We start from the raw sequence: 12,143 nt of genomic DNA, 5'->3' as shown, positions 1-12,143 counted from the left end.
ATGATCCAGTGATCTTGTTTCAGGAGTGGTGGTGATGTACATTGGTGTTTGTTACTGCCGATTGTCCACTATACCCAAGTGAGGAGGGTAAATGTGTACAGTATTGGAAAAACAGTCAACAAAACATACACAAAAACAAGACGCACAATAATTGTATTGTATTGTATTCAAATTTATTGTCATTGTCTCAATTAGAGACAACGAAATGAATTTTCCTTACAGGCAATATCATAAAAATAAATAAATAATAAATAATAAAACATATTAAAAATAAAATTGAATTAAAAAAAGAAAAGCACAAACACAGAAAGTCCACGACACAACATAACACATTGGCACCAAGGTGAGGAAGGCACCATAGTCCAGCCAGCCTCCCCTCCGATCTTCCCAGATGTTCATCCGTGGCCTGGGCCTTCCGAGCACCCGCAGTCGCCGCACCGGGAGGCCCGATGTTCAGGCCCTCACGCCGGGCTGGTGGAACGCCGACGCCGATCCCCGACGGTGAACATCCTCCTCCTCAGCGGCCCGGACCTCCTGATCAGCCGCCTCCCGCAGCCGGAGTCCGCAACTCCCGAGTCCGCAGGCCGAGCCGGGCGGAGTCGCAGGACCCCGCGTTGTTGATCAGCGCCGCCCGCGTTGGGAGCTCCGCAAACCGCAGCTCCATGATGTCGGTGCAGCAGGTCCAGCACTCCGGGCTCCAGACGGCGATCCCCGGTAAGGCATCGCCAGCCCCGCGATGTTACAGCGCTGTCCCGCCGCTGCTGGAGATCTGGTCGATCCCGGCAGGAAAGGCCGCGCCAATCCAGTAGGTAGGCCGCTGGGGGGGTGAAGACGCGACTCGAATAATAGTCGCGTCCTCTCCAGGAAGCGACCGAAGGACGGTATCCCCCTTACCGTGCCCTCTTCCCCCACATAAAGACATTTAAAAAAACATAAAAAACACACTTTAACATAACTAAAAAAACAAAAAAACAAAAAGATACCGGGCTGAAGGTGGAGGCTGCTGTCACCAGCGCCACCGGAAGTACAACAGGAAGGTTAAATACAGACTGAGACATGATTCACTCCAACCACCTTCGGTCACTGTGAAGCGACGAACTCTGTCCTTTGTTCCTGATACAAACGTCACCTCAGCTACAACAGATTTTGTCTGCTAGAACTGAAATTTGTTATAAAGAGGTCTGTAATAACAAGGATAGACTGCACTCAATTCTTTGACCAATGAAATACAGCGTGCCAAAAACCATCTCAATTGATAGACAAAGGCTTATGAGACGTTAGAAAAAGGCATGTATACTGGTTGATGCTGCTCCCTGTTTAAGCAGGATATATTAAATGATTGTGATAGCGGCATGATATTGCACAATCTGCGATATCGCAATTTAGGTGGGGCCTTGTGCAGCGAGTCTAAATTTTTGAACCATGAAGTTGTTTGCTGACTGCAATTTCATTTGAGATGTTTTATCACCATCAATCCCTTAGTTTTCCAGTATAGTTACATTGCAGTTAATTTAAAATGATATATCTTTGAAATGTTTGTAACATCATATTATTTGCAACCCCTGAATACAAAATCCCTGATAGGGGTAGGGCACACATGCTTTCTAAAATGTATTGTGTATGCTATCATTGGATGAATTAAATCTCGTATGTACAGACTATATCTTTGCAGGCTTCCATGCTGTTAGTCGCATAAGAGCAAATATAATTTTTCTAGTTTTAAATCTCTTTATTCTCCAAAGATATTGATGCATTCTGTGGTGGACACTTAATCTTGTAATATAAGCGAGCATCATAGAAAAAAAGATAGACACAAAAAGCTGGAGTGACTCAACGACGTCGCCCATTCCTTCTCTCCAGAGATGCTGCCTGCCCTTCTGAGTTACCTCAGCTTTTTGTGTCTATCTTCGGTTTAAACCAGCATCTGCAGTAATCTGCAGTTCCTACTTGCATATCTTCATATAAAAAAACTGACAAAGGAGGGGCATAAACTGTACCATCTTTAGAACAGGCTAATTCAGCAGGGTTCATGGGCAATCAAATTTGAGGATTTCCAGAAGGTTCAATATGGCAAAAATAAAATGCCGCATGTGCTGAAAATGTGAAATAAAGCAGAAAATTATGGAAATTCTCAATGCAAAGCTTCCAAGTAGTACGGATTTTCCATAATTTGTATGGAAATGCGTTCAGAATACGGATGTACGGATTTGCTTTGTAAAATACGGATTTTTTTTTAAATCAGCCCGACTTCCTGTTCATCTTGCTGCTTAAATGCAAGCATATAAAAAGTCATACTGTACCTCTAAAAATGTTAGTGGATTAAATCTATTAGTATTTTAAATGTCAAGATCTGGAAGCTTTGATCTGCCTGTCCCGCTCCAGGTTTAAACAGCCCTGTCAGTTTAATGCGTGGGAATTTCAAAGAACAGCGCTTATGGGTTCTAAAAATAGCGGTCCCAGTTGGAGCGCTATTGCCTTTACACATAGCGCTATGGGTCACAGACTGTTAGGGGGGGGAGAGAGGAAGAAGGAGAGAGGGAGTGGGAGGGAGGGAATAAGAGAGGGAGGGAGATAAAAAAAAGGAAGGAGAGAGGGAGGAAGAGAGACGAAGGGTGGGAGGAAAAGAGGGAGGGGAGGGAAAGAGGAAGGGAGAGAGGGAGGGAGATAGAGAGGGAGGGTGGGAGTGTGAGGGAGGGAAAGAGAGGAAGGAGGGAGAGAGAGCGAGGGAGGGAGATGGAGGCTTCCAAAATGGCTTCTACATCATCATCTGGTACTAAAAACAGGAAGCAGCCGTTCAAACAGCAGTATAGAAAGAGATGGCAATTAATGCACTGTCAAGTAAGGTGTGTCAAAGACATGTCAATTGGTAGCAAAGTTATGCATTTTTGTACTCTTACATGGGTATGACCGCACATAAAAAAACAACACTTTTTTCTGCAATGTGACACCTCGTAAAAAGACTGATTTCCTCAGCAAAATACTGATTTTCAGGTACAGGTGCACAACCTTTTATCCGAAGATCCAAATAACGAAAACCTCCGAATAGCGGACATTTTTTCGGTCCTTGAAGAAAGGTCCTTGAAAACGTTCACCGAGGGCGGCCCGCAGAGGTGACAGCGGAACCTCCGGTCGGTCCTCGAAGAAAGGGGAACTAAATCCCCATTCATAAAAGAGAAGGTGAGGGTATATTGCGCGGGAGGGTTAATAATTGACAATATGCTGCTGCCTGCCTGCTGAGTTAAAAAGTTCCCACGGTAGACTCGCGATACACAGCCCATTGCACCGGCGCGGGGGCTTTGCACTGTCTTCACGTCGGCAATGCCAGCAGGTCAGTGCCAGTCACCGGAGACGTCAGGACCAACGGGACACCGACCCCCAGGCCCACTGCAAGCACGGAGATCCCAGAGACCCACAGCCAGCAGCAGCCCAGCCCCGTTCCAACTCCAGAGGAAAATTGCAAACTGGCCGGAGACGTCAGGACCACCAGAAGCCGCTCCCCGATGGGCCGCTACCGTGACAAGTGGCAGTTCGCCCACAGCCCGAGCTGCGCCCCCTCATCGGGACACCGACCCCCAGGCCCACTGCAAGCACGGAGATCCCAGATCAGCAACTCCAGCCCCGTTCTAACTCCAGAGGAACACGCTCCTGGACAGAAGCTGATAGTGTGCAAGGTATGTCTTGTTCTTGGGGTCGCGCAGCTCGGGCTGTGGGCGAACTGCCACTTGTCGCCATAGCGGCCCATCGGGGAGCGGATTCCTCTGGAGTTGGAGGGGGAGGGGGGTATTGTGCTGTTTGATCGCCCCCTACTATCCCAGGGACAAGGAGACAGGACGTTCACCGAGGGCGGCCCGCAGAGGTGACAGCGGAACCTCCGGTCGGTCCTCGAAGAAAGGGGAACTAAATCCCCATTCATAAAAGAGAAGGTGAGGGTACATTGCGCGGGAGAGTAGGAATCCCAAGACAAAGTCTTGGAAGAAAGGGGAACTAAATCCCTTTCATAAAAGAGAGGTGGAGGGTATATTGCCCGGGAGGGTATATCGCCTACCTGGAAGAAACCGGACATTTTTTCCAGGATGTCGTCTGCACACCAAAGCTCACCAAAGCTCACGTTTGGCGCTAAACATGGCACGCCAAAGCTCACCGAGGAACTGCCGGGATCAAGGCGCAAACTCGCGACCTTGCGGATATGAGCCAAGCACTCTACCACTGAGCCAGCCATTAAAATCTATGCTAAAAAATTTCCATTCCGAAGGCCGACAAATTCCGAATTACGAAAAGTGTCTGGTTCCAAGGCTTTCGGATAAAAGGTTGTGCACCTGTACTAGAATACTGAAATGCTCTGAAAAACTTGGTAGCTCTGTCAATGAGTCAGACAACAACTATAGAGAGGGAAACATTGTTAACTCTTCGGGTCAATTACCCCAGTTATGGCACGTCATCAACCAAAAATATTAACTATTATTTCTCTCCACAGATGATGTCCAACCCTATGAGCATTTTCAGCATTTTGTTTTATTTTAGGATATTTCCTCAGTTTTTTTTATGTTAGGCGAAATGTGATTCACTGAAAGCATGTTCAGCTTCCTTTACGGTTCCTATTTAATGCAACTGCCGACTGTGGCAGTATGATATGATCAGCTGATGATGACAGGTAATGTGTTATAAATGCTAGGTAATGACCATTTCCAACAAGAGAGAATAGCCATTCCACTAAGCTTTATGGTCATCGAGCCTTCCTGCCGCATCTTCGCTGCACCTTAACTAAAGGAATTATTTTAACAGATAGAAAACAGAATAACATGCTCTTATTAGGTTAGCAGTCAAGTTACCAAAGCAGGAGAGCAAAAACCTGTTGAGTGAACTAAGTTAGGTTACCTGTGACTGGGTACTTCACCCATCAGCTCAAAACCTTTTTATCAAATGCTTGATGGCAGAAGTTGCAGCATTGCTGTGTCCAATCTACATGATGCACTGTAGTAGGAGGCCCCCCTCGGTCATGACTGACCATGGATGATGCATCCTGGTCGGATGCAAGCCTGGGCGATGTCATATGGAGGACAGGCTGTTGGCCATGTAGCACGTCCCCCCTCTCCATGTCGCTGATCGATCCAAAGGAACAGCAGGGCCGTTACAGTTTGGCACCAGCGCCGTTGCAGGAGCTGCCAGAGCGAGGTTGTAGACAACGATGAACTAACTGCCATAGGGGCTCTGACTCCGGATTTTCATGAGGTTTACTCCTGGAGCCTTTTCCATGACTGGATATGGCCACAAGGCAGTGGAGGATTTAAATCAGAGTTTTCCCTCTCCTAGATGGACTGCCTTCCCATCTGCCCGAGACTCGTGGGGGCGGGAGCATCTACCTTCCCGTGCAGGTCTATAGCACCTGCCCACTGCCCAGATGATGCACTGTAATGCCAGGATAAACTTGATTTAGTTGCAACTTCCAGTCCTGTGACCTCCCCTAAGAAGCACAAGATCTGTAAAGTCAGGAGAATATCATGACATTCTGGGTTCCCTTCAAGTTGCACACCATATTGACTTGGACTTGTATTACTGCTTCGTAATTTTCACTTGTTTTGCTACCTGGGATTCCCTTCCAAATGCTATTTTGAAGTTACAGTCTGCAGACGAATTTTTATCAATTGTAGAAGCCCACTAGTTTCTTTGGGGAACATTGATGTTATTGTGTAATTTCATCATCATTAACCATGTTCATGAACAACCTCATTTTAAATTAAAACCTGCATACTCCTCTTTCCATTACTTCATCCATCTTCTGCCACCGCCCATCTGAAACTTTCATTTTGCTTTAGTTATATTTTGATTCTATTAATTCATTGTTCTCTTGACCTTTTTTTCATCCAGCATCCATCCAGCATAAACCATAGCTTATCAGATATAATTATGACTCTAAAAGTTACGAAATGAAGGGTGGCAGAGTGTGCCCAGCAGGTCAGGCTGTGCTAATAGAGAGAGAATAACTGAGCTAGTCTCACAGAAAGATGACCTGGCCTGCTCTGATACAGACAGAGAAAGCGAGTCACCTGAAGTTGTAACATTTGATATAAAGCTTCTAAACACTGAGATGGAGAATGAGGTGTCCATATACAGGTCAGAGCGGGAGGGAAGATGGAGAATTAACGTGGAAGGCAATACGAAGTGCAGGGTCACCACTGATGAATGAATGCAGCTACTCTGCAAAGAGTTTGCCTAATCTGTGTTTAGTTTCTCCAATATGGAGGATGCCATGTTGTGAAAAGGAAATACGGAATACAAGATTTGATGAAGTATAATTGCTTCCTCTGGGAAGAAATGAAAGGACAGGTCATTGAATTTCCTGTGGTTTCTTGGAAAGAACCTTAAAACTGAGTAGGTTTTGGTCATGGAAGAGCAGACCAGGTTGTTGCAAAAGGACCAACCAGTACCTTATGAATGCTGAGGAGGTTGGGGAGGATGTGCCTGTGGTGCAATCTTTTTGAAAGAATCTCTTTAAAGGTGGTGGAAATTGTGAAGGATGATTCATTGAATGGAAGAGCTAGTTGTCAAATAGACTGTCAAATACAAGGGATCTCTATGGTTGCTCTGTCATGAGGAGAGTACCAACAGCAGAAGTGTGGGAAATAGATATCTCTGCAAATCAACATATTTTCTCTCCTTTCTGGTTGGTGCTGGTGATGAGTCTTGAACCTGATGGTTGATGGTTTCTCTTTCTGCATATGCTGCCTGCCCTGCTGAATGTTTCCAGCATCTTGTGCTTTCAAATCATAGCGAGACATAGCACAGATACAGACCCTTTGGCCCACTGTGTCCATACTGGCCATTGTTTTTGTTGTTCTAACATCTTCAGTTTTTTTAATTTTTATAACCGGGGGAAACTTTTTGCAAGAAACCAGAGGGAAACGATTATCATTGAAAAATGAATTGCTTGTTGTTAATTTTTAAAATTATTTTAAACATTTAATTGCTGAGATAACATGATAGCGTTAAAATCTTGAGTGTCTTAGTTGTAAATTAAACGTGTAAAATGTATTGCTGAATGTTTTAAGATTCGTTTCTCTTCTGCTGCAATTATGAAATAGAGAAATTTTGTGTAACCAGCCGTGGAAAAAAAATTGTTGTAAGGAAGCTGAAGTGCTGCACCATAGGCTAGAAAGCCACAGTATCGATTGCATCACCCTGCTCTCTCCTCCTTCTCCCCTCCCCCAAGTGACAGCCAGGCAGCTAACATTATTTTTGCTAGATTAAATGGGACGCTGTATTCTGCGTCATCACAAGCATGCTGAGAAGTCGCTGATTATTGACTGGGTGGGCAGTGCCGTAGGAAGTAATGCACTGCTTTGAAAAGACGTTGGAGCCAGGTTTTTCAGAAACAAACAGTGCCGATGAATGTAATTCTGTGACTTGGTAAAAGGTTGTCAGTTATCCAAGGCAATGCGAGGCACTCTTGTGGTTCTGCTCCATGCATTTATATTTCTCTGGTAGCTAACTGAACATTTATGTAGAACAGTTCTGGGCTCCACCCTTCTGCACTGTATTTACCAACATCATAGGAAGCAGTGCTTGACTTGGCCATTATAGACCACTCCTTGCGTTTGAATCGTACAATTTAGCCTTTATGGAAGATGTTATCGTGGCCTATGGAAGGTGAAATTGACCTTCAAACTGCCCTCAATGTAGAGTAAGTTTTCCAGCCAGCTGCTGACTTCATCTGCATTCAGGATTGCTGGTACTGGAAGCGTGCGTCATACCGAAAGACTGCATGATAATGAAAAAGGACACTTGAGGCAAGAACTGCGCTGTCTTTGAAAGGAGCGAGGGAACAACAACACAAGATATAAAATAAACAGCTGGGAAAACTGCTGTGATTTAGCTTCTTGTCACTGCTGCTCACCAAAAGACATAATGTTGAGCCTCCAGGACTCTGTGTTTTTTGAAATCAGCATTAAGTCTCTACTGAAGTCTTGGAGCAGTAATAGCTGTAAGTAAATACAATCATATTTGTGCAAATAATAACTGTGATCTCATTTACATTTATGTACCATGAGCTATGTAAAATGTACAAATGGTGTCCCAAATGTAAACTCTTAAATGACCTGATTCAGTGCAGTTTGCTATTATTTTTCCTTTTACTGCAAATAATCTGAAGTAATCCATTGTTTTACAAAGCCCTTTCATTTAAATACTTTTCAATTTTTCTGATACTGTCAGCCAGTAGGTACCATTTTAAGCTTGATTTCTCTTGCTAGCACAGCATTGATTGTACTCAAATGTGAGTGTTCGGTTGCCTGTTATCAAATAATTTATTATAATCAGAAAGATTTGTATACAAAATTAATTTTGCAGCAAGGGGTTAACATTATTGATAGGAGGGAAATGCTTGCTATTCAGCTTGCTGCCAGTGAGATTCGCTGTAAAAATGCTCACATATTGTTTTGTGCTGCTAAATTCTTTTTAGAAAGCCAGATATAGAGTTATTATTCCAGTGTGATCAGCTGCCTCAGTGTGTAGATGCCAATACATAGCTTGCTGCTGTTTGATTATTGTTTCAGTTCAACAGCAACAATGGGGTGACATTAATATGGCCGGCCTGTGGTATGCACAGTTTCTGCCAACATTTTGAATGCTGGTAGTTCATACTTTTGTTCAGAACAATATGTTAAACAGCTATCCAGCTCTTCTAGGTTGAAAGTTCTTTTGTCTATCATTGCCACCTCCTCGGCTTGAATGTAATATGCTGCATGACAATTCTCTGGTAAAGTCTGCTTACTGCAGTATTCAAATGTGAGTCGGGTTATGCAGTGTCCAGTCAGTGAGTGTTTAGATATGTGGATCAAGCAGCAGTAAACAGCAAGCAATATTCTAATGAACTCCATTCTCGAAAATTAAGGGCTGAAGGTTGGGATTTTGGTGGTTAAAACAGAAAATGTAGAAAATAGTCAGCGTAGATGTAGCATCTGTGGAGAGAGAAGCAATTAACATTTCAGAGTAACCTGAAACATTAACTCTTTACGGATGCTATTTGAATTATGTGTTTCTGTTTTATATCGAATTTCTAGCATTTGCAGTAGTTAACCTGCGATATTGGTCGATTTGCTGGCCAAGTGATGGAAACTAGTTCACCCACCTGAGAATTAATTATCTGAAACTAATTCATTATGAGGATTTCAAAGATGATTATCAATGTTCAGGAAGAGTAGTATGGAGTTGAGCTAGAAGAATTCAAGAGACGAAAAAGCAAATCAATCTCTCACTGCAGCATTACATTGTCATTGCTACTGTTGGGGCATGTAATAATAATGATGGAATGAGTCAATCAAATTGATCGGGCAGCGGCAAACTAGCAAGATAATGCAAATCTAAGGATTTTTTTGTATATTTTGGATACTGAAAGGTTACTTCATGGAAATTATATCTATAAATTTGAAAATATGCGAACTAACTTGAAGATAAGTGCAGAACACCAGAGAAAATATCCACATGCATTGATTTTTCCCTCATTGAGATTTTCACAACTATTTTCCTCACGCCGATTGTGCATCGACCAGCTTCTTATCCTCTTTGATTTCATCCACCATCCCAATTTACTGGTTTTTATTGTCTGAATTAATTGTCCCATATCATCTCTTGATCCCTACTTTGATATAAATTACCTAACACTCATCCTTGGTCAACCCCTGGACCATGCCATCTCAAGTAGCCTTGCTGGTGTCTTAATGACAAGGTCATTTTTAATTATCTCACTTATTCATCATATCCCCCCCCCCTTCCTCCTTCCTTTTCTGATTGCCACTCGAAAGGCGCTCTTTTTTTAAACTTTATTTCAAAAATCTCAGTAGCCTACCTTCTTTCCTCTACTTGCCACTATACATTTGCAACCACTGACCTACTCTATGTAAATATCCTCTCCAAATTTCCTAGTTGCTCTAAATTAATTATTCCCTCCCAAATGCTCTGCTGATGCAACTCATCTTTGCTTTCTCAAATTCGAACAGATCTGGCAGCTATTTTGCTGTGATTGGAAGTGCATGCAGAAGCATTAGTCCTTTAGTCTGCCAAAACACATCCCTATTTTTGGATCATTGTGGAATGCATGGGTAAGTCCTGGTATTATTTTTCTCCAGCACTCTTTTTAAATCCCCACTTCTCTTTCTCACTTGCAATGACAAATGAAGTTCAGTTTGGAATAGATCTTGGAAAAAACTGGGGTGTTTGTAATCTATAAACACCATATTTACAGGAACTTCAAAACAACTTCATTTCAGTCTGGCAGCAAGGCCAATCGGTATGCAGTACTAATATCATATGATGTTATGACGTTATATAACCACATGATGCGAGTTCTCTATGTACACTACATTCACTGGGCCAAACTTTGAATGCCAGCCCTCACCCACCACCTCACTCCCAAGTGCAATCTCCATCTCTGGTTTCCATTTTGTCCCATATCATCTCTTGATCAGATTAGGAAAAAGGGAAGCGCAAAGAAACCTGGGTGTCCTTGTACACCAGTCACTGAAAGTAAACATGCAGGTACAGCAGGCAGTGAAGAAAGCTAATGGCATGCTGGCCTTCATAACGAGAGGATTTGAGTATAGGTGTAAAGTGGTCCTTCTGCAGTTGTACAGCGCCCTGGTGAGACTGCATCTGGAGTATTGTGTGCAGTTTTAGTCTCCTAATTTTAGGAAGGACATTCTTGCTATTGAGGTAGTGCAGCATAGGTTCACGAGGTTAATCCCCGGGATGGCGGGACTGTCATATGAGGAAAGATTGAACAGACTGGGCTTGTATTCTCTGGAATTTAGAAGGATGAGGGGATCTTATAGAAGTGTATAAAATTTAAAAGGACTGGAAAAGCTGGATGCAAGAAAAATGTTCCCAATGATAGTTGAGTAGAACCGGGGGCCATTGTCTAAGTATAAATGGGAGGCCATTTTAAACTGAGATGAGAAAATACTTTTTCACCCAGAGAGTTGTGAAGTTGTGGAATTCTCTGCCACAGAAGGCAGTAGAGGCCAATTCACTGAATGAATTTAAGAGAGAGTTAGATAGAGCTCTAGGGGCTAGCGGAATCAAGGGATTATGGGGAGAAGGCAGGCATGATCAGCCATGATCACAATGAATAGGTGAAACGGTTTTTTCTCATCTCAGTTTTAAATGGCCTCCCATTTATTCTTAGACAGTGGCCCCCGGTTCTGGACTCAACTATCATTGGGAACATTTTTCTTGCATCCAGCTTTTCCAGTCCTTTTATAATTGGATATGTTTACGAGACCAAGTCGGACCCATTGAGTCCCGTCCCCTCAACGCGCGGTTGCGGGGGAGGGGCGGCAGCTAGTGGCGTCACACACACACACACTAACCACCCCCCACACACATACACACTAACCACCCCCCTTGATATTATATTAATATTATTCATTCGCTCCTTTTACCACATCTCCCGCCCTATCCACTCTCGCGTAGCCCCCAACTCGTAGGCACAGCTGGAGAGGGAGGGGCGTAGAGAGGGCAGGGGCAGAGACAGAGGTCAGGGGGCAGGGGCAGAAGGTAGCGGGCAGAGGCAGAGAGAGGGCAGAGGCAGAGAGCGGCAACAACCTCCTCACCATGCGCTGACACGAGGATCCCGAGCGAAGTGGCGGGCGGGCGAGCGCCGACCAAAGGACCGCGAGTTGGGCCACCGCAGTCTTCAGCTATGATCTTTGGTCTTCAGTCCAGGGCCCGACATCAGGCTCTGGCTGCATCTTTTGAATAACGGGGGGGGGGGAGGAGTGACATCACTCGCAGTGCGAGGAAGAAGGCACGCAGACCCATTGTGACGTTATCAGTGAAAGATAGTCGTTTTTAAATTCAAAGTTTTGTCAGATTTTTGAACATTTTCATTAATAACTCCAGAAATAAAGCATGAAATTTTCAGATAAGACGATTTTGGTCTCCACGAAAAAAATATCGGAATAAAATTTTACCGTTACCATGTCGTTTTTTCAAGAAGATGTGATTATACACGAACACACACACACACACACACACACACCCACATACAAGATGAGAGTTTTATGTTTAGAGATATGATACCCTCTCATCCTTCTAAATTCCAGTGAATACAAGCCCAGTCTTTCCAATCTTTCCTCAACATGCAATATCTC

General features: G+C 43.8%; 1 protein-coding gene across 7 annotated transcripts in view; it reads left to right on the top strand.

Annotated features, from left to right (window-relative positions):
- Positions 1-12,143, top strand: part of fryl (FRY like transcription coactivator) — a 318,781-nt gene that overhangs the window by 91,814 nt on the left and 214,824 nt on the right. Inside the window, exon 1 of one of the 7 annotated variants that reach the window (XM_033028312.1) lies at positions 7,266-7,978. The exons of the other annotated variants lie outside the window; for them this stretch is intronic. Within the exon in view, the coding sequence (XP_032884203.1) occupies positions 7,903-7,978 (76 nt within the window). The 5' untranslated portion in view covers positions 7,266-7,902. Of the gene's footprint in view, positions 1-7,265; positions 7,979-12,143 lie in introns of those variants that run through there. 7 annotated transcript variants of the gene reach the window in all.

Source organism: Amblyraja radiata, chromosome 1 (genome assembly GCF_010909765.2).
Source record: "Amblyraja radiata isolate CabotCenter1 chromosome 1, sAmbRad1.1.pri, whole genome shotgun sequence".
In the NCBI taxonomy this organism is placed as follows: domain Eukaryota; kingdom Metazoa; phylum Chordata; class Chondrichthyes; order Rajiformes; family Rajidae; genus Amblyraja; species Amblyraja radiata.
The sequence above is the reverse complement of the archived record's forward strand: the minus strand, read 5'-3'. Positions and strand labels throughout refer to the sequence as shown.